The sequence below is a fragment of the Molothrus aeneus genome, chromosome 3 (assembly GCF_037042795.1).
Source record: "Molothrus aeneus isolate 106 chromosome 3, BPBGC_Maene_1.0, whole genome shotgun sequence".
Lineage (NCBI taxonomy): Eukaryota > Metazoa > Chordata > Aves > Passeriformes > Icteridae > Molothrus > Molothrus aeneus.
The window spans coordinates 64,489,785-64,513,253 of record NC_089648.1 but is presented as its reverse complement, the minus strand read 5'-3'; the positions used below and the strand labels follow the sequence as shown (position 1 = coordinate 64,513,253).

Sequence of the window (23,469 nt, the reverse complement as noted above, 5' to 3'; positions counted from 1 at the left end):
GCAAACAGTTGGAGATATATCTAATCCCTTCTTTTCTGAAGCAGAGGGAAACATTCCCTGGGAAGACCATAATTAGCTGAGATCTACCATCAGGAAAAATCCTGGGGATGTTAATCCAGCACATCATTTCCACCTCCAATAACTGCTACAGTAAATGCTGTGGGCAAGACAACACTTTGTCTCAACTTGCTAACATGCACCAACACCACAGGCAGCCCAGTCAGCTTCAGGCTTTATCCTCCAAGGGTTACAAACCCCTCTGGAACACCAACAGCTGCCTTGACTTTAGACAAGTCTGCTCCTTGCCCTTCTGGGTGCAGGGAAAGGCCTGAGCAGGGTTCCACAGCCCCCAGATTCAGATCAACCTGATGAGGGCCAGCCCCTGCTGAACTCCTCCACTGTGCACCTGTTGTGGTTTGTGTTGTGTTTGTTCTGTTCCCCCATTGTTCATATTAAAGGTCCTGCCCTATTCCCAGTTATCTGTCAATCCCTAAACCCCTCCCCAGTTACCATGGTTATCAAATGTATCATTTTTGTTCCCCACCCCTGGCTGCCTGCCTGTCACCCGGCACCCCTGCCTCCTTTTCCAGAAGCTTCTGGCCAGGGTGTCGGATGATTGGCTCAGGGACCGGGGCCCCTCCCTCAGTTATCCACGATTGGTTCTGTTGTTGTGTCAATCCCCGATGTATCTTTTCCCTTCCCTCTCCTGATTTGTCATCCTTCACCCCTCCCATCCCCTTTAAAATCCGGGGTTTTTCCCCACTTCGGGGCTCTCAGCTCTCTTCTCCTTCACTCCCGGTTTCCCCCATATCCAATAAACCCGTTTGCCCCGAAGAAACTGAGAGACGCCTCTTCAATCCTGCGGCTCGGAGTATCATAGCGGCCTACGTCCACAAGGCAGGTTATTGCCTTAGGCGCATTACTCGACTTCGTGTTGGGGAAGCGCCCCCTTGGCTGGAGACGGGCTGGTCATTTCTAGCCTGGGCGTAACTTTCCACCGGCCACACCGCTCCATGCACCCAATCCCCTGCTATGGGGAACATGGGCCTTGGTCCCATTCCCCAAACACAGGTCCCCAGTGACACCCTCTCTCTTGCAGGGAGCACCAGATGTTCACCCAGGACTAGCAGTGTTTAGGTACTGTCAAAAATAGGTTAGAAACTGATGTAAAATAGTTGATAGATGGTTAAGCATGTACTGTTAGTTTGGTTATTATATTGTAAAAGGGGTTAAAAGGGCAGTTATAAGCATAACACACCTAAGCAAAGTGCAGCACCCCCCAAGCAAAAACGAGCCAGCCTGGACAGAACTGTAATGGGCCGATCAAGCACCTTAAACCTTCATGCAAATGAAGGATCCAAAAAGAAAACAATTCAAAGGGACAAAAAGCAGGATAAAAAGGGGCTTCCGACCCACTGAATTTGGGCTGCTCCATCTGGAACATCAGGGACACCGCTGCTGAGAAGACCCAGCGCCGGTGCTGCAGCATCCTCAACAGGAATGCTCCTGCTCAGCCTGTGGGCTGCCATGCTTTAGGCCTTTCTTTTTCTTATCATAAAAGCTGAATTCACTTTAGTCTGGGAGCTTGCTCCTGTTTTTATCAGGTACCATGGTAGGGTGTTCCCAGGGCAGAGCCCATCCCACCCCCAGCCAAGAGCAGGGCAGCCAGGGGCCATCATCCAGCACCTTCCTGGGGACAGAGAGGCCAAAGCTGGGATGCTGCCCAGGGATGGAGAGTGGCCCTGACTTTGCACCCCTGGGGCAGGGGCTGATGGCTCCAGGGCATGGGTCCCTGGGGGAATGGGGAAGCCCATCCCAGGTGTGCCCTCAGGGCAGGTGTCATCCCAGAGCAAGGGAACCCCTGCCCTTCTGGACCAGTAGCTGAGAGCCACAGGGATCATTCAAGAATCTCAAAACGCCACTGATTTGAGTCTGCCAACTCCATTGACTGCAGCAGCAGTCACTTGAATTTAGATGTATTGATTTTAAATTAATTGCAATGCTTTTAAACAGCCTGAGTATTATCTGCCCACAGCCATATGTGCTGACCCCCAAGCTGACACAGCCATGCTGTCAGAATCACAGCAAGATGATGGTTTGGGTGTTAAACCAGCTTTTTTATTTTCTTTTGCTGAGGAAATTTCCTTCAGGCTGCGGGAAGTTTCCTTCCTCAGGAAGTTGTCTTTACTGAGAAGCCAGGCAGATGCCGGAGCAAGGAGGGCACACAGAGCTACACCCGCACGCTGCCAGTGAGGGTGCATCCCATGCCGAGAGGATTTATCACCTGTGAAGGACATCAGCTCTGGCATTCCCTGGCATGGTCCCAGACCTGCTTTCCTCTCCTTTCCTGCCCTAGCAGTGCAGTCCTTCCCTCCCCCTTGCACCAGCTCTGGCACTGTTTTGATCCTCTCCTGAGTTAATTCAGGTCCCCAGCACAGCGGAAAGCCATCCACCTTGTCAAGAGAACGTTCTGCTACCTCAGCAAATTGAATTAGCTCAACACAACATCAGGTGAGCTCCAGGAAGAGGGGAAGTGAGGCAAAGAAAGGAACCCTTTGACCCAGTGGGTCTGAGCCTTCACTCTAACAGCTGCTATTGTTAACTAAATTTAGGTCTGATACATCATTGTCCCTTAATAGAGGGAAGCCTGGGGAGCAGGGTCTGCTGCTCATGACATGTTTGAGTGTGATCTTGCACAACAGAACAGTGACCTCTCTGTGCATTATGATAACACAAATAGTAAGAGGTGGCCTTTAATTGTGAGCACATCTGGACTCCTAAAAGATTTGCAGTACAATTACATGCTTAAGCTGTAATGACAAACACTACCTCAATGCAAAGCAGGCTAAGACAGGACAAACATTAAACAAGGGATGTCATACAGGTTCATGTGTTTATGCTCCCAAGATTAAAGATCTAAACTGGTTTATGAAAAGTACATTATTTTTCCAGTATTATTTACACGCACAAGCACAATAATTTGCCTTTTCTAAGGCTGAAAGGACTCAGTGGAGCTCAAAGAAAGGGATGCACTAAAAAGAGAAAAACCTCTGTATCAAAATGGATATAAGAGAATGAATAATTTTAAAACAGTAACTAAAGCAATTATTTCTGAGAAGATTCTTTTGGCTAGGTTGGGGTGGGAGGTGGTTTTTTTGGTGTTTTTTTTTTTAGTTGGTTTTTTGGATTGTTTGTTTGGTTTGTTTTTGGTTTTGTTTTTTATATTTTTAAAATTTATTTTCCAGCCATGTTTTGGATTTCTACTAAAGCACAAACCACAGAAAGACTATTCTCTGAAAAAAGGTTAATGTGCCCTTTCACAATAATGCACAGGTTAAGTAAAGACCATATCCTTCAGCCTCCCTGGGCATTTGTGTTCTCAGTCCAGTGTACTGGGGAATAACCATCCTAACAGCAATTTAAATTAGGTGCAGACACATGCAGTATTCCATTGCTCTGCAAGTTGCAGAAGTTGAGCAGAATGAAGAACTATGCATACAGCAACATCTTGAAATGTTACAGCACTAGAATCTAGAAAGCATGGGACCAAAACACATTTGCTATCAAGAGAGGCTCCCCCAGTAATGTCAAGGTACTTTAGATTAGGCCCAAGAACTAATCTGAACAATGAGACTCTGCCCAAACAGGACTACTAAGCAGTGATGTTTCATTTAGTGGAGATTCCAGGCGCACAGAGTGCCCAGGTAGATCTACTCCAATGTCTGTATACCAGTAAAAATAGTTCACTGCACTTTCACACAAATTTTTCAGATAAATGTAATACATATGAGGAATTGTATATAAATGTGTCTTTATAATACTAATAAAACAAAACAGCTATAAATATTTTCCTTATGTAGCAACAAGTTAGCCTTTACTTGGTAGAATGGCTGTCTGCAAATGTTATTATTTTCTATGACTATGGTATCTCTATCATGCTGTTTTTGTTTCCTGTTGTCATTATAGTGCAAGAGTTCTATTGGAATTACATTGCAAGGGCTCCATATTGCTAGAGTTTCATACCTTCTTGATAGTTCTCATAGGCAGCTCCTCCAGGCACTGACTCTTCCTTATCCTCACAGCAGCTGACTGACTCCAGCTCCCCTCAGCCAACCAATCCACTCTTTTATAACACTCTTCTGATTGGCTACAGGTGTGGCCTGTTAAAATCAGGCCTGCTCCTAATCCTTAATAATTGGCTCAGCTGCAACTCTTTAGGGGGTAAGATTACTTTCTATCCTACCTTTATTTACTTATGTTCTATCCCCCTACAGTTTCCTTTGCTTCAGTGTTTGCTATTTTATTGCATTAATGTAATTCTACAGATCAAAGCAGCAGCAACAACAACAACAAAAATCCTGGGACAGTAACGTAGAACAAAGAACATCAATAAAAAATACTGGGCATAAGATGCAAGGAAGTAAGTGAAAGTTCATGGTCCACCAAATCCAGGCTGCAACCAGCAGAAGCCAATGTGAAACTACCTACATGTGCTCTGGAGTGGTTGGTAACTGAGAGGCAGGCTGAAGAGCAGCTGGGCTTCCTGCTCCTGCTCATTTAGAGGATAGGATTTGCCTCTCTAGACCCCTGGTAACAGGAGCATATTGGTGGGAGTATAGGAGAGGAATCAGATAATGCTATGAGAACTAATCAAAACCCATTTGATCGCTCTCTTTTCTAAGTAAAAGCTACAAAGTCAGCTAGAAAACAGTTCCACATGCTAACATGAATCCCAATTATTGATTAATATACCATGCTCATCTTTATTTAAACAGGAAGTCAAATACCTATAAATGGTACAATATTCAAATGTACACAGCAGAAGTCTGAGCCTAAAAGATTATGGTAACTCCTGAAAAGGTGCTGAGTCCTTGTAAATCCCCCATGAGCAGGGTGCTGCACGAGAAAGCCAGAAACTGCAGGGACTCAGATCTTCTCTGAGAGCAGAGGTAACTGGAGAGCCTGAGCAGGTAATTATTACCAGGGTTAGGTTTGGCCTGGTTGGAGCAGTCAATAACAGTCTTAGCTGTGGCTGACTTCACCAACACCCTGCTCACCATTTGGCATTCTGGGTGTGCATCCTGAATCCTTTTGTGCCAGACTAACCCAAACTGTCCCAAAGCATCTCCTCTGTGAAGCTGTCTGATTCTTTGTGCACGTGAGGAACTGTGGCTGGGTGGTGGAGGTTCTTACAGGGACTTTGGCCACAAACAGTTGTTCTCTGCCCCGGCTGCTCATGACAAATGAAGGTTTCCTTGTTCCCAGGTGCTCTGTTCATCCACTGGAGAATGAAGCCATGAAGGGTTCACGCAAACTTTTTAAGCTATTGAGGACAAATGTGTATGAAATAGATAAATGTTATTGTGGGAACTCAACATGCCCAGGCAGCAGAGCTGCTCACACAGTGGATGCCTGGCCCTGGCCCTTATATCTCTCACCTGTGCAGGCAAGCAGCCCCAGGAGGTGCATGCCTGGGCTGAATCCACATGGACAGTCAGCCCAACCCCACCACCCTGCACATAAACCTTCATCATGCTCAAGGGAAGGAGGCTAAGAACAACTGATTTTAGTGGACAAATGCCATACTGGATATAGAGCAAAAAATTAAAATACAGGCTGAATTTAAATCTTGGAGGCAGACCTAACTTGAGCTCAACTATGTCTACAACATTTGGAAAAAGGCCTTTAGGACCATTTATGAACCCCAGGGCAAAGAACAACTACCAGCATGATTGTCTGTCATAACTAAGAATACAGTATCTTTAATGAAAAGAAAAAGACAAAAGAAAGCTAAACGTTCTTGCTTTGGGAAGGAATATCTGAGAAATTATATTGTGTCCACACAAACCTAACTTTAGGTGGCAACAAATACGAATTATTGGGGTTTTTTTATTCTCTTATGAAGAAAGAATGTTCAAAACAGATTTGAGGGTTCACCAATATGATATATTTACTTTCTGTTGTGCAGTCATCTCTGACAAGGAACCTAAAGCAGGGTCTAAGTTTTTGTATTTCATAAACAGGCACAATAGTACATTAATGTAATTAAAGTAATTAAAATAGGAGAAAATACTCACTCAAACTCACATTTTTCTAATTATTTGCAAAAAGGCAAGAAGTTTTTTACAGAGACAGATTACATTTGATCAGGCTTTTACATTCAATAAATAGCCTGGCTTCAAAAGGAATTCACAATGAATCCTTAAACTATATATACAGTTGTGATCCACAGCTGTGTCAGTATGAATTACAAGAATTTGACCTTGTGATTCATTGGCGTAGTGGCCCAATGCTATGCAGAAAAGTTGCACAAGAAGCTTTTTCTCCCTACATAATGATTATTGCAGATTTATGACCTGTGCTTCCACTCTGCATAACTGGCTTACTGCTGTGCAGACTTCCACAGGGCCTGTGCAGAGCACAGGGAGGGGGGAGGGACCACATTCCCACACATCATAATTGCTAAATTAATAAGCATGATTCCCATCCCTCTCTCTTGGAACAAATGAACTGAAGAGAAAGAGGGTCTTACTTTTCAACTCCTGAGACTGAGTTCATATCATACACTGCAGGAAAACTGCAACATGGCATGATAACCCTTGAAATTAGGAAGACAAGCTAGATCTGGAGTAAACTGGATGACTACTTTTAAACCAAGTAGTCACTCAGCTCAAACTTATATTTGTTTTCAGCTCTTTTAGTTATACAGACACAAGTATCATGATCAATAAACCAGCACATAAACTGCCCTCTCCAGTGTGCATAAGTGGCACACTCTCTATATTAGAAATTATCAAGTCCTGCTTATTTGCATTCATCTCCCATTACTCCACACCTTTTGGGAAAGATTATAACTAGATCAATTGCTAACTTTATTTAAAAGACATGTGATTCAAACATAATTGGTCATTCCTGGAAGTGACCACTGGATTGCCTCATATTTTGCTCAAGTAATTTCTTAGCTCCTACTTGGATGCAACCTCATAAACATGAGTAAATGATTAAGACTGCTTGCTTCCCATGGAAAAAAAATGCAGACTGTGCAAATTCAGCTGTGAACTCCCTCTTGAAAATTCCAAACATGTTACTGTTAAAAATTACCGATGTATTAATGGGCAAAATTTGACATTTTTTAAAAGTATGAGGACTTGGAGCATCACAAAACCTCTCTAAAACACCAATAAAAACCATCAGAGCTTTGTCACTGACCATGACCAAGGATGTTGCCAAACTAGCAAATTATAAAACAGTGGGCTCTGTTTTGACAAAAAGTATCATGAATCTCTAGATCATAATATTTTTCAAGGCAACCCTAAAACAATATGTTTAAATGAAAAGGAACGTTCTGCCCCATATTTCTTGACAGCAGCATAGCATATTTGGTTGATTGTCTTCAAAATCCAGATGATTAGCAACTTTATTTCTTTTTCCTTCAAAGTATGAAAAATTATGACCTATGTCGACCAAGCAGCTGTGAGAAACTGCAAAATATGTGGCAGTGGGACAAATGATTAGTCTTCAACTTGATCTCATAATTACATCATAATAGGTGACATGATTGGATAGGTTACAGCAATTAAAGTGATGAAAAGTGCACATTCATCCCCTATATGACTCTCATTAGAGTTACACCCAACTGCTGCTGTTGCAGTGAATGAGGCTGCTTATCTCTTAGCATCCAATTATCCCATAGACATTCCCTACCAGTGCTGGGAAGAGCCCTGCTATCACCCCCACTCAGACAAGCCCGATGGTTAAGACAAAAGTCTTGAAGCCTGCTGCGGTTTAGTTTTCTCTCCCGGAATTTATTGCCTGTTATTTCTTTTTCCGTGTTCTTAAGGTCTAAGAATATTTATGGTCTCTCCCCCTGGGGATTTTGCTACCAGTGTAATTACATAATGACACTAGAGTCATCCATATGGATGCAGGCAATGACCTGTGCTAGTGTAAGTTAAACTGTTTCTTCTATCTGAAGATTTTTTTTTTGTTTTGTTCTGTCTGATTCTTGCCTCACGTTTGCCTTAAAATACTGAGGAAGCGTTCGGTCACGATATCCTCTTAGCTACTTGCTCAGAACTACTTGAAAAGTGGAAATGTTATTTTACTGACTCCTTCCCTCCTGGGCATTTTCACACCTGCAGAGGGATGCTTACATTAAGCAAGGAGGGAAGCTGCTAACATGAACTCCACTAGAACCCAGGCTGGCTCTGAGAGGGAGGGCACAGCCCCACAGCCAACTACAAATGAGTAGATTTTTTTTCTAATTCCAATGAGTAAATTGCGAAATTTTTTGCAACAGTAGCTAGGTGAATATCCAGAGGAGTCCTGGCGGTCAGTCCAACTCCTCATGGCTTAATGGTATGCAGGCCTTAGTGGAGGGTGGTGTTTTACAGGCTGAAACGTCCATGCTGCTCCATGGGCAAGGCCTTAGATTCCAATGATAAAAACAAAGCATACAGCATTGTGTCCGTGTTCCACTCTACATACACAAAATAATTCATGTATATCTCAAGGAATTTGCTAACTTTCTAAGGCATGCCACAGCCTTGTGGCACCGTTCATTTTGCTGTAGTCTGATCATTTTTAACAGAGAGGATTCCTCATGCAGTTTATACAAATGCTGCATCTAGATGCATTTAATGATTTTACCTTACGTGTTTTATTTTCTGAATTTTTTATATAACTAACACATACACTTCTGGCAGAACACAGTCCCTGAAAACACGGAGATCGGCAACCACAGCATTTTGTTCTCAGCTTTATCCTGTAAATCCACTGTACCATTTGCTTTTGCCCCTGTGAAAATGCAAAACTTGGCCCTTATATAAAGACTGCTAAAAGGCCTCTCAATCTGCAAGCTATCCTTCTGCTAATGAAGAGATTAACATACCTCTCAATGTCTAGAATTGTTCTTGCTGTTTTGTAATTTGTAACCTCGGGTCCTCTCCACCTCATTGTGTTTTCAATTCCTCCCCCTTCTTCTATGCAAAGGAAAAGCTTTCCACTTACTAAGAGCAGGAACTTTCCTGTTAGCTGCACAAAAGCAAGACTGCTCCATTAAGATGAAACTTAAACCTCTTTGTATAAATTGTTTGGTTTCTATTATTTTTCCCCTAGAACCTGTACAGAACAAGATGCTTTTGAAAGGAAGAATATATACAGTGTCAAGCTTGCAAGATAAGCTTAGTAGAGCTCTGCAGTGTGTTTTTCCCTTTTCCCCTGCCTCTTGCCCCAGAGAACTGCCAGTTTAACATCACACAAGGAACACAAGGACTCATCGGATGATTTACATCAGCTTAGAAGCAGCTCTTTCTCTGTGTATTATATGCCATTATGCAACAGTATATAAAAAGTATAGGTCAAGAAAGTGAATCCATGAAGCTAGAGACTGTACAAGTCTACAAATGAAACCTGGGTATGTCCTAGTACTGACCATCCACCTTCTGAAGTGTTTTGAGCTGATTTTGTTCTGAAGTCCTTGCTCGCTGTTTGTTCATCCTGGGGTCAAAGGTCTGTGGAGTAAAAACTCAATGGCTCATTTGCAGGTGGCTGCACAGTAAAGGTATCCATACAATGAAATAAGACACATTATTATCTAGCTGCGGGTGACTCAGTTAATACCATTTGCAACAAACACACAAAATACTCCTAACTCATACCCTTGGAAAACTACCTGTAAAGGAAAGGCATATGCTCATGCTAAAAAGTAGCAATGTGTTTGGGTGAATCAGATCTCTTCCAAATTAAGTCAGTGTTAGTGACCAAAATCAGTTGCAAAAAGCTGTCAGAAGTGGTTTGGCAGGGAGTTTTCCTGTTGTGAAACTCCCACCGTGTGACAACATATTAGTGAGGCTCAATGTATGCCTTCTTTCTGAACTAATCTTCTGCCTTAAAGCATATGCCTTTAAAACTATATTTATTTAAAAGCTGGTTTTAACTCTCCTCCTTATGAAGGGAAATTTGGAAAAGCACACATGAACCAGTATAGCAAGATGACAAGGGTTACACAAGTCCTCCTTGTGAATAACAACTTTGAGAGCTATAGACTATTTCATTCATCTTAATGATTATTTAATCTTGGAAGATGACAGTAAGTTCTTTGCCTACAGCATATTGAAAACTGACAGAGAGAGGGCATAGTAATGAGAATTTAATAGCAAAATAAATAATACAGAAGCTACTTCAACTGATTGCATTATTATTATCCTGCTGCAGTCAATAGGAAAGCTGTGCTCCCAACACCGTCGAGAGGAGCAGGGCTTCCCCCTGAGCACTGCAGGTTTGCAGCAGGAAACACGTGGCCTTGGACAAGGGACCAGCCCCGGCTGAGCCAGAGGGGTGAGATTGAGAAGGCAGCCTGCACACTTTCCCTCCACCAGTGCTCTCCTCACTGGCCGTGAGCGGAAAACAAATACCACTCCCAGACATTTTACAGCCCCAGTCTCAAGAGCATGACTTATCATTTCACTACAAATCATTGAAATAAAAATAACTGTGAATTGAATCATTATCTCTCTGTCTCAGAGGGCACTGCCAAGCCTCCAGCGCCCAGGAGATGAAGAAAGCCTCCTTTCATGGTATCTGCCAACCTACCTTCCCCCTTCTTCCAAGCCTCTAGAGCTGTGTGACCGGCAAAAACTGTTTTGGCCTTCCAAGGCTCCTAACTTGCCTCTACCAATTACCAAGCTTCCAAGTTCTGTGGAGAGATCAGCACTAGTGACATTATCTGCAAGCTCCATGGCAAAATGTTCTGCACATTAAATTGCCCAAGATCACCAAAGCTGGTTTATCACAGTACTGCTTCTTTAAGGTTAGTTGGGATTGACCTGCAGGACTGTTCTGTCCATATTTATGATAACTCTTAACAAATAGAACTAGAAACTGGCACTATTACTAGAGAATATATTCTAGATCTCAGTTGATGGAATACAAATCAGTATAATTCCCAGTACCAACCCATGCAGGACTGACTGGTTTTGATGGCCTGCTGAGACTAATACAAAACAATGCATGCTCATATGTTGTTATATCACTTTTCAACAGCTACCACTCTTTCAAAGGTGATAAATGTTTTGCAACATATTATTGATATATGTATTTGCAACATGTATTATCCTATCCATCTCTCTCCCTCATGTTTCCATTTATTCCATTCAGTCTTGTTTGTAGGTTTTGGACCAGAATTTGTATTGGAAAAATTATTTTTTGTGACCACAATATTTTCACCACTTCTGTGGGGTCTCTAAATCTAGTCTTGAGGCTGTTGCAGAGTTTGACTTTCTTGCCCCTTTGTCTCCATAATCACTCTCATTTGTATGGATTTGCTCTTGACAATCTGTGAGACAAGTACCAGAACAGGCCACTTTTATTCACATGGACACACTGCTCCTCTTTAAAAGTCTCTCAGCCTTCAGTCTTGAAGAGAGTGACCCATCCCAACCCCTGCAACCAGAAGGATGCTGGCATTTGTTGGCAAAATCCGGGGAGGATTAGTCTGACCACCAAACTGCTGCACTAACAAACACTCCCTCTGCCTTATATCATCTCTAACATTTTAGTCTAGATTTTAAACTCTCTTTGAAAAGAAGGGTAAGTCTCAAATACTAACAACGTGTGTTAAATACATATACCAGGAATATAATGTACTGGGTACATGGCAAAAAATATGCCTGATCACATATGGTGTCTGAAAAGTTAAAAAACAGACATTAACACTTACAAAACAAGAGCTCAATTAGAATAAAGGTTTACCAAACTCGACTTTTTCTAACATAATATAAAATCTAGCAATGTTGTCTCCGACATATAAGTTAATTCTGTACTTCATTTTAGCACAGCAGCACAGTGTTCCTGACCTGCCAGCAGTGTGAATTCACCTGCCTCACAGCAACCCATCCCCAAAAAGACTGTAGAGATTCAGACAGCCCATCTTCCATTCTCCGGGGTATTTCTGAAAGGCAAACCACTAGGGCCTGCTTAACATTCGGGTCTCCTGCAGCTGCTGGCACTGTGTTCCCTGTCGTGCATCTGCAACCCTCCCTGTGCCACAGGTTTCTTCAGAGCCGGACAGTCAAGCTGGACAGAGAGAGAGATGCCCACAGCATACTTTAGAAAACTCCTATTTAATTCCGCCCAGAACTGAAACAGACAACGCTGGCACAGGCTAACCACACGGCTTGCAAACCTGCGTGGAGACACTTCCTCAGCACCGGGAAGCCCGATCACGACCCCAGCTGTGCTGAAGGGGCCGGACGGGGCAAGCGGGAGAGTCCGGCCCCACTCGTGTCCTCCCTCGCACACACCCTGCGGCTTCCCCGCGCCCCTTCCCGCCGCGGCAGCGGGAGCGACGCCTGGGAATCAGCCTGCGAACGGCAAAATAATCCTGTTTCCTCAAGAACATACTCGCATATACGAGCGCGTGTATATATGTGTGTGGGCATGTACGTGACTGGCCAGCTTCGGGGGCTCGCAGGCGATGCCGGGGGCTGCAATGCTTTGGGGAAACGCCGCGACCCCGGTGCAGCACCCGGAGCGGCGGTGGGCGGGAGAACAGCGCTCGGCGAGGGGAGGGGGCGGCGGGGCCGCGCCGGCCCCTCGGTCCACGGCAGGAGGAGGAGATACCCCGAGCGGCAGCCCAATGGGAATTGTGGCGCTTCCCCTTCTCCCGTTTCCTCTCTCCACCCCCAGCCCCAGGCCGGGGAGGCGGGAGGCGGCAGCGCTGCAGCCCGGCCACCGGCGGGGCACGGGGCCAGCGGCAGCCCCGCACGGCCCCTTCTCCGCCTCCGCAGAAACACCTGCGGGGGGAAGGATGCCGGGAGGCGGCCGCCCCGCTCCGCGGGAGCGCGGGCTGGCTCCGGAGCCGCCCCAACCAGAAGGAGAAGAAGGAGGAGGAAGAGGAGAGGAAGAGAAAGGAGCAGGAGGGAAGTGGGGAAGTTGTGCCTTGCCCGCCCCGCCGAGAGCCGGAGCCATGGGCCCGGCCGGGGGGGCGCGGGCCGCCCCCTCGCTGCTGCTCTCGCTGCTTCTCGGAGCCTCGGCCCCGCTCTGGCTGCGGGCGGAGACGCTGGGTGAGTGCGGGGCCGGGCGGGGAGGCTCGGCAGGCGCGGCCCCGGGGAGCTGGGGGCGAGCGGAGGGGTGCGGCGGGCTGCCCCCGCCGTCCTCGCCTCCTGCTCTGCGGGAGCGTAGCCTGAGCTGCTCTCAGGGCTGTATATAGCTGACCTGGTTAATCCTCGCCGGGTTTATCCCTGTGTCTGAGTAGCTGCGAGATTAAAGTGGTAACCAGCCTTACCGTAAATGTATACTACGACTTTCTTGATATTTGTTAATTAGGACTTTTTTTCTTCTTCTTCTTTCATAATAAGTCAGATAAGTGGCGAAAAAGTCTCGAGAAAGTTGCGTGCCGGGGGAGGCCACCTGGGCGCCCGGCTGTGGCCGCGCCTCCTCAGCCCCGGCGGGAGCCCCGGGCGCGGCGGGCGGCGCTGGGTCAGCGGCAGCTCCGCGTCTGCTCCGGCGGCGCCGGGGCCGGCAGCCCCCGTCCCGCAGCCGCGAACGGGCAGCTCTGCTCTCCCGCCGCCTCGGGGAGAAAGTGTAATGCCCGTACTCGCGTCCGGACAAAGTTTCGTAGGAATCTCGAGGGGATGTTAGGGCCCTTTTTGTGGCAGCGCAGTTTGTCGCAAATAGAGTGCGGGTACCATTCTCTTTGCCCTGTGTTGTTAAGATTCCTGTGTAAATTACCAGTACAGTTGACATCTCTGCCCGCGGACTTGCAGCCTCTTGGCTGTTGCATTGCGTGGCCTGATGCATCCGTCTTAGAAGACTTCACTGGCAGCTACCGATAAAATAGCTAGTACTGGAAACTAAGCATCGTAATAAGCTTGACAGTGCATTCAGATATCTTAGAAATCCCGTATTAGTGTTCCGAGTTGGCTGCAAGTTCCAGAGCCCAGCGCTGTGCATTAGCTGTATACAGGCATTGGCATTGTATACAGGCGCTGGCAGAAAGTACTTCGGCTGATTTATACCTGTTCTTCCCATAACCTCCTATTAACAGAGGTTTCTGATACGGCTCTCCAGAAAAGGGAGAAGTTGGTATAAGTCGTGTTGCCACTTGCCAGCTTCTTGGTAGCTTTGCTGTTCTGTTCTCCGTGTGCTGGGATTCCAATTTGATATGTTCCAGGAAACATATGTAGCAAGGAAAAAAAACATTCTCTTAATCCCCTCTTTTCATCAGTGTGTTGAGGGGAGGTTTTTTTTTTGTTTGTTTTCTCTTTCACCAATGCTAATTCTTCACTCAATGGCACCAGGGAGAAGAAAGTCATTTGGGGTGCAAGTGAGTAATAGTAAGTCTGCTGGGATTTCAGGGGGGTTTTGTGCATACAGTAACATTGTAGTACGTATGAATGTCCCATCTTGTCCATATTCCCAAATTAGTTGGTAAAAGCACTTTTGTTTCATTCGTGTTAAAAATGTTTCTACTATCAAATCAACAGAATGGAAACACAAGTACTATTCTGCCTGGTTCTCTTTGGACCAAACTCAGATTACCAGATAATCTCTCCAGTGTCTAGAAAGCAGGAAAGATGTTGATTCCCCCCACACACTTCATTTCTCCACGGGTTGAAGTTCTTCTGTGTTTGTTTATTACTATTACCCTATAAATTAAGGGCTAAGTGTTCTAAAGTCACACCAGTGGAGAAAGGAGATAAGTGGATACAAACTTCCTGTTACACAAGCTTCTTGACTTGATTTAGGAGTTGTAATGGAGCAGGAGAAGTGCCAGAGTGAATCAGGCTCGAGTTTCAGATAATTCTGTATCTCATCACCACTGGTGTTTCCCACCAGCTGGTTCAAAGAAAGATGCACTGGTTTAAGTATATTGATTTTGAAATATCCTTTTTAAAAAATGAAGCATTATGTTTTTCTGACTTCTCATGAGCTGACTTTAGCCTTCTCTAAACTTTTTCTTGAGGGGTGCTACAGAACAAGGATGAAAGGGCTGTTATAGCTTCTGTTCTTTTACTTTGGTTTCAAATTAAGGAAAGACCTATTTTTTCACTGTGGCTTGGTTATTTCAGAGAATGGCTTGTATCTAAGTGTGGCTGTGTAGAGTCCAGGTGTCAGCACTCTTTCTGTTCTTGAAAATATGTTAAATGTGTGTGCTGTCCGAGGCGTCTATGTATGTGGAATTTTGTTGCCCATAAAATGATGATAAGAAAGGCTGAGCATCAAGGGAAACTATTTTAATTAAAAAAGTATTTATAGGCTTAGTAGGTCTCACCTGGGAACAAATACTACATCTATGACTGTCCATGAGTAACATATAACTTTGGGATTTATAATAAAAGGTGATTCTTTTCTCTTTTTATTCTGCGATACACCAATCTTTTGGGGTTTCAGTTGCCAGTTCTTTACTGACAAGTAAAAAATATACCTTTTTCCTTGTCTGCCAACCTCATACAGCCATCCCATATCCTGATATCTCTTCTAAAAATCTCCCCCAGTGGTTAAATCCCAAGGCAGAAGGGAACCAAACCTGAACACATTATCTTTGTCTTTCACCATTCCTTGTTTTTTCTTCTGGTGTTGTTGAGCAAGACCTTGACCCATGTAAGCAGCAGAAATCAGAGTTGAATCTGAGCCTTCCAGAGTTTTGACTCATTTTCTATCACAATTCTGGCCAGTAGGACTTAAAACTGACCTGAAGCTTGTTTGTTTGTAGGAAGGTATAAGAGGAATGGGGATTTTAATCTATTAAGTACAAGATTTAAGCCACTGCTCTTGCTGTACCTCATTTATTTTCACTTCAAATAAAACACAGCTATGAAACTAGTTCATGTGGGATTTGCAGATCAGCATCCAGGAGTGAGCTTTGCTTGCTGTGTTCCTGGGTCTGTTGACAGTGGCACCCAACACCCAGTTGGAAGGATCGATGGGGAGTAGACTTTTGTATGTTTTGAGGAAAGGCTGTTATTCAATGTGACAACAGTGTATCCAGTAATTACCAGAGATTATGCCTGTTCTCAGGGGCTTGCACAAAACCCTTGCTGAAGAGTACTGGTGTGATCATGCTAATCCACTTTGTATGCCCATTTCCAGCAGTTTGAAATGCAGATCGAGATGAGTCTTTCTTGTACCCAAACCCCCGCCCCCCGCTTCAGTTTCTGAATATAAGTGATTGGTAAATTTTCAGTTTGTTTGCGTTTTGTCCTTATGTCTGTTTCCTTCCTTGGCTCTCTCTCTCTTGCCTTGGGAATGCTGACTAGAATTGCTAAAGAGGGAGGCAACAGTTTTCCAGTTGCAGTTCATAAGCAATGCAAGTACCCACCACAAGAAAACTGCAATGTTTTCAGTCACACAGACTTTGCTATAAATAGCTCTAAGCTCTTCATAAGTACTTCTCTTTAGGTTATCAGGGGATGTATTTCAAACAAAATCAAAGACGGGGAGGGCAGCAGGAGTCTCTGACAATGCGGGGAGAAAAAGATGCTTTGGGAAAGTTGTTACCTGCATGGCCGTTGAGTCACATTTCATGAAAATTATTTGTTGATTTGCATATGCAAAAATATATTCATTTATATTTATCACATATAAGTGTCACCTTTAGTCCACCTGAGTTACGTGGGTAGCACAGTAAAAATTAGCTTGAAAAAATACCAATTTTGAGGACAGTCATGCTACTGTATAGAGATGCCTGAGGTACCTTTTCAAAAGTATCTTAGATACCAGGACTGGTATAGTTTTGAAAGCCCATCTGAGCTCTCACACCATGCTGAGAAGTGTGGTCCTGTGTGGTGGCAGGCACTGAAGTCCTCAGCACAGACATCACTGTAGTTTGGGGCTGGCTGTATCGGATCAGATGCTCTCCTGTGGCATGTACTCATCAACATATGGGTTTGCACCATCTGCTAAGAATAAAACAAGCCAGACAAAATCAAAATAAAATCCTTCTGACTGGGTTCAGTGGAATGGTGTTGGATCCCAACTAACTGCAATAAAAAATATTAATAGCAATGCATAAGAATGAGCACACAACTTCCCCAAAAGGTTTAATAAGTGTTACAACTGGGAGTGGGAAACTTCAAACTGGGACAAGCTAATACTGATGCTTAAATAAAAAAAGGATAGTGGTTTGACTAGTTTTAAGAGTATACAGATACCTTCATTTTTGCTTTCAAAAGAAATTACAAATTATCTAATTAAACTGATTTTGGCCTGTGAATATTGTGTGAGTGCTAAAGCCACAATTTTGAGGTTGGCTGTATGCTCGTACATAGAGAGAGGCTGCCAGTAGTTTTGGTTAGGATTGTTGATGCTGTATAATTAGGCCTGGGAGCTGAGTGTTTTGAGGAGAGGAAGCATTTTGGTCTTTCATTGCCTCTCTCCCTGGCTCTTCTTTTGACAGAGCCAGGACTTGCCTCTCAGGAGTTTCCTTCCAAGACATGAAGGCTTAGTTTGGTGGTGGTGGTACTTTCTCATCCTCTTTGAGCGAGATTTCCAGTCCCACTGGGACCATATTTGTTATTTCTTTTTCCCTGATGGGACAGGACTGCTGTCTGATGGCAGCTCCATTCTGCTCCCCCACACAGGCACAGAGAAGGATGAGGACATCCATGCTGTGCAGCATTTGCCCATCTCCAAAGAGCTTCAGTGAAGGTGTTTTCCAGGCAACCATAACAGGGACAGGAGAATAAACGGGGAAAGCAGAGCAGGACAAGGCTAGAAACCCAGTGCCCAGGCCTCCTACAGGACCAGGGTGTTCATTTTTATATTTAGTATCATGCATCTCAGCCTGAGCTACATCTGTAATTACATTAGTGTTCATCAGGCATTTAGTTAAGCTCTAAAACATTGTTTCTTCCTTCAGTTGCTGCAGAAACCTCATATCCATCACAGTTTTATTCCTTGATGTTTGAGTTTTTGGCATTTCCACCACAAATTGTTCCACAAGATTGGATTTCAGTCTAATGCTTTGACATTAAAGTTGAAGTCATGTTGATGTCATCTTCCAGATGTTCCTGTCCACTGAATAAAAATTTTGTTTGTTTGTTTTATTTCAAATTACAAAAACACATGGGGAATTCTGGATGTGATCCCTCATCTATACAAAGGCCTGTGTGTGTCCTGTCAGAAATCAAACAAAACTTTTCTTCATGGAGTAGCAGCAGAGACTTCAAAAAGCTGGAAACATAGGTGGATTTCTTCACCCACCCAAACAGAATGGCTTTGTTATGTGCCTGAGCCTTGTTGTTGCAGCTGCACTAACTGTGAAGAAAGGAGATGTGTGGCTTCTGCCTGAAATTCACTCGTGTTTTGCTCTGGTGCCACACCAGTTCTGTGTTGGTATGTTGTTTTGATCTTAATAGTCAGCAATGCCTCACTTGTAAAATGAACTCATAGCAACAACAACAAAAAGTCCACACTTTGTCCTCTGGGTCTGCAAAAATCTATTTTAACTTGTAAAATAAATTCAGTTATCCTGTGGGTCTCCCTCTGCTGGGATGTTTTAGCAGCGAGGTTCATGGCTCACATTTGAGCTGCTGCCTTCCCTGTTGTGTCAGCTTCCTCCCAAAGGCTGGGCTTTGTATTAGCCCATGTTTCTTATGTCAGCATGCTGCAGGGGAATTGAAGTTCAAATGCCTCTGAGCTACTGAAGGCTTTTTGAGTGGTCATGTTAACATTTTCAAACCCAAGGAATCGGCACTTACTGATCTAGAATTTGAGCACAGACAGAAGAGACATGTTTAAACTCATGGTCCTGGCTAATGCTTGTGTTTTGAAAATTAAGCCACTATTTTTTTAGATGAAACTTAGTTGCTGTGTTTTGTAGGTGGAAAGCAAACTAAAACTGTATCAAACGAAGCAGTTACACCGAGACATTCACTCTTGGGTTGAGTGAAAAATCATTCAGATCTTTCTACATATCCTGTTCCAAAAGTTGAGAATGTGATTGTTTAATACTGCTGCTAATCAAAAAAATCTGGTCAGAATGGAATTATGGAGTTTCAGTATAAGTGGTGTACACAGGGTGGCAAAAAATATACATATACTCTGCGGTTTTCCACATCCATAAGTAAATACCTTTTATGCAGTCTCATTGATGTGTCACAGAAAGCACAGAAATGATGCTGTGGGTCACATGTGGTGCCACAGCCAACACTGTAGTACTTATGGAATGATGTAGCTGCTTTCCTTTCTTTCTTTTTTATTTTTTTATTTTTAAATTTAAAACATCTTTCACAGCAATTATATGTAACCACAATGAATTGGGAAGATCACAAAAGCTTATGGAGCTTCTGCATGTACCATTTTGTTTAGTACCTTGAGGATGAGTATTAAGCAGGCTGGTTGTGGGACTATACTGATAAAAGGCATTTCTTGCTTTCGGTGCATCAGGCTAGAGTAGTTCTTTGATTGTTTCTTCATCTTAGTTCAGTAAAATTTTGTTTCCATTTCTACTGGAGTTGCAAAAAACCATTTGTTGTTAGTTTGCAGTAACCATGGAGGAAATAGTTTCTTAGACACTGGGTTCACCGAGTCAAAAGACATGACATTTTTTTTTTTTTTTTTGTGCTGGTCAGTGACAATTATTGTTTCCATCACAAACCAATTTGCTTTCTCTTGAGATACTTGTTGATTTACACCTTGGGGATAGTGGGGTGTTTGTATAATTCACTTTGAGAAAAGTAGCATCCTTTCTCTTGTCCTTTCTTATTAACAAATTACATATTCCACCTGGGCGTACAGGCATAAAAGGTGGATGTGTGATTTTTCAAGTAAGTCAGGACAAGTTTGATTTCTAGAAAAAAAGACCATCCTCCATTATTGATAACTGTCTGTCTTGCTCAACATGTATCATGCTAACAAGGTAATTGTATATTAAAATGAGGGGAGTGTGTGGTTTCATTCTATCATGTTCAGCCATTTCCTCTTGCCCAAATTAAAACTGTTTTGATATCTTGCCTTCCCACCTGCTACTGTAACTGGAACAGCTCTGCTTCAGCCTCTCCTTACCCTGGTGTCTCTGAATTTCCTGTCCCTGTGGGTTTGTCAGTCCTTAGCACTGCTGTGAATATTCCTATTCCTGTGCAACCCAATATTCGAGTCTGGCCTTGAGCTTGCAGCATATGTTTCCCACACAGTCCAAATTTGGTGCAATATACTGTAAGTTAATCTTCAGTAAAGCATAGTGCAGAGAAAAACCTGGGAAGAAAACAGATGGAGAAAGTAGAGCAAACAATTTGCATACATATGATATGACTCTTAGTTAAGATTAGCATTTCCTACTTTGCCTGAAAAGCCCTTAATAAAAATCCAAAATTCCAACTTCATGTTTGCCTCAAGTCAGCAGAACTGGAGGAGATGCCCTGATGGCAAAATGTCCCCCCAGCCTAGGGAGAGCCCAGCACAGGGCGGGAGGGAGCTCCAGCCCTGTGTTATTGGCACATTCCTGGGATGCTGTAGGCAGAGGGGCAGGGAAGAAACTGCTGTCTGTGGGATATTTGCTCCTCACAGCCTTCATAGCTCTGAACCATCACCAGGGTCCTGAGTTACTCTGCACAGGCGGCTGATGGGGGAATGTGGCCATCTTCCCATTTATTTATAGTCCTTCACAGTTCTTTCTGAGCATGGAGGTACAAGAAGTGCTTGGCAATGGACTCGGTGCCTTCTCTGCACTTGAGGTGTGTAATATGGATGTGTATCTCATAGTAATAATTTATTTATTTAGAAAACAAAAAATCAGTTTCCCTTTTGCAAAAATGGGGCTCTGAGATTTCTCTGAAATTTCTATATACGTGTAGCTCCATTCTCATGTCTGTCCAAACCTGCACAACAATAAGATGTTGAGGTGGTCAGTCACAGCAATATGCCACCTTCATAAAGGAAAGCATTGAAAAATATTTAAATGAAGCCATGCAATAAATAAATAAATTACAAATCTCTTTTGTTTCAGCAGTTAAAAAGGCATAGAAGTTTTCTCACACCCACAAGCTCAAGAGTGCTGTATTTAGAGTGCTAAAAAGCAAATTCCAGTACTGAAGCTCGCTTCTCTGGCGGGCTACATTTGGGTATAGTGCCTAAGTCCTGGAAGCAGTGACTAAAACATGCTTATTTTTGACATGTACTCTGGTACTGTCTGTCTTTCACAGATTGCAGTGGAACCAGATCGTGATTCACATTTGTGTTAGTGTAAGAAAGACTTTACTACTTGTTCAGGTTTCAAACCTGCATGCTGAGTCTAAAGTTCTGGCTTGGTGGACATGGCTTTGTGTTGATAGAAGAAGTTGCTTATAAGGCGATATCTGCTTTCTTTTGACCTTTTAGCAGCTAAATAAATAAAATCTCAGACCTTGGTATGTATTTGTCTTTGAGAAGTTCTGCAAAGATGAGACGTTTCTGGGGTAGTAAAGGCCGCTCAGGTTAGTTGTAGCAATCCTGCAAAGTCACTGCCATGTAGCTGAAAGCATTTCCCTGGCTACTCCCAGATGGCTGTGCTGAAATGGCTAAAAAATTCAAACTTTGAAAAATGGTCATATGGATGTAAGCTACATTGCTAGATAAGAGTTCAAAAGGGTTGTCAGGGATTTTTTTTTCTTTACCTGATGATGGCAATCCAACTTGTTACCACATAACTTTGCAAAGTTTGAGGCAGAGCATCTCATGAGGCTGGCTGCAGGGGACATCCCGAGGAAAGCCAGTTCCCAGCTGCAGCCTGAATGGCTGTGGGAGTGACTGCAGCTGGGCACGTGGTGGGAATTTGTGATTTATTGAACCACCACAGAACCCATTGGAGGTCATTTGCTTCTTTCTCATTTCTACTTTAAGAGGGACATTACAGTAAATAATGTCTGTGAAGAGGAGGGGAAAACATGCTGTGGTTTGTTTGGCCTCCTTCTCCTTTTGCATCCCTTTGAAGCTGGTAAGTAAATAATTTGGGCAATAAAATCAGCACTCCACAGTGTTCCTTTGTTTCTTCTGCTGCTCTACCTTCCCTTCCTGCTCTTAGCCCTCCTGCCAGCCACCACTTGGTTAGCTTGGGCAGCAAAATAAGTGTCCTCAGGAACTGCTGCAGCACAGAGGATAAAATGTTTCTTGACTTCTTAATGGAGTTAAATTAAAATGCAACTCAAAGAAAATATTTATGTGCTATTTGTTTTTCCTTTTGCAATAGGGCATACTGTGATGTGGGAGACTTTTTCCCTTAAAAATATATTAATACTAATTTGAAGGCCATGGAGGATGACAGTCACTTTGGGTTTTTTTTCATTATAGACTTGCCTTAATTTTTAGTGGCTTCTTTCATTATTTGAAAATAGTTTTTTCTGTATCCACAAAATATTGTAAAGAACATAAAGCTGGACTGCCAAAAAAATCCTCCTGTAGATTTATATACTTTTGAAGCAGGGCTCAGCCAGTTGCTTGGCTGGTGTAAATGTCATCTGCCCTGAATCCAGGGGTTTGTGAAATTCCCAAATGTGTGGCCATTTCTCCCTCTACCTCCCCCGAGGTGCCTGTGGCTCTGGGCCCCAGCACTGCTGGGAAGGAGGACTGGGGTTCTCACCTGCCCAGCAATGCATCAGGGCTGTGGTGTTGCCCTTTGTTTGAGGGCAACAGGAAAAGTACTCACTGCCAGGAAAAGCACAAAGCTCTGACATCTCACCATTCTCTGTGGAAGGGAAGGGTTTAGGTCCTGGTTTTGTGGAGATGTCTCTTCTGTTGTAATGGCACAGCAAATAGCTGATGCTCTTGACCCAGGTTTGGCAGTGGAGAGGTTAGAGATGAAGCACTTAACTCTGCATTTTAGTCCATCACCTCAGAAAGCAGTGAAGATGTGAACCCATTTATGTTTGCAGCATGCATGGTTCTGTTAGTGACGAAGGTTAGAGTTGCTGTATGAAAACCAAAGTGTTTTCAGACCACTGCAGTGGATTTGGATGGCATCTGGCAAGAAAACTTGGATTTTTTTCTCTTTTCTCCTATCCCCACGTGAGCAGAGAGGGCACAGGTTTGACTGGAAGGAGTTGATTTCCTTCTTGGATACTTATCTGTTCTTATGCATAACTCAAATCTCATTTCAAGATGCAAAACTCCTTGGCTCAGTTATTATTGTAGCTTTTAATAAGCTGGAGTTATTACTTCAGTGAAAGCAATGTGGAAGATGGGACAAATCTCTTTTCTCCTTGTGGGGCTTCTCATCAGAGCTCTCAGAGCCATAGTTTTGACTCCATGGCATTCTGCCCCCTTTGACTGTGCCCATTTGCTGCAGTGGCTCTTCAGAAAATGCTGATTTTTTGGGCTGGATTCAGAGTTTAGGTATTCAAATGCAGTTTTCTGCTCTCCTCTCAAACGAAGGCGTGGAGAAGGGAGAAGGACAGGCCATGAACTCCCAACAGCTCTCTTCCCTGTCCTCCATGTGGAGAAGAGGAACTTGCCTTCTCCCAAGCACCACCATGAAGGTGACCTTCAAAGGATCTC

The 23,469-nt window shown here is 43.7% G+C and overlaps 1 protein-coding gene across 2 annotated transcripts in view; it reads left to right on the top strand.

Moving 5' to 3' along the window:
• Window positions 1-12,637: 12,637 nt before the first annotated feature.
• Window positions 12,638-23,469, top strand: part of DCBLD1 (discoidin, CUB and LCCL domain containing 1) — a 46,352-nt gene continuing 35,520 nt past the window's right edge. The window contains exon 1 of one of the 2 annotated variants that reach the window (XM_066545786.1): window positions 12,638-13,064. In XM_066545786.1, coding sequence (XP_066401883.1) covers window positions 12,638-13,064 — 427 coding nt within the window. The remainder of the gene's footprint in view (window positions 13,065-23,469) is intronic. The other variant, XM_066545787.1, reaches the window with a different exon arrangement.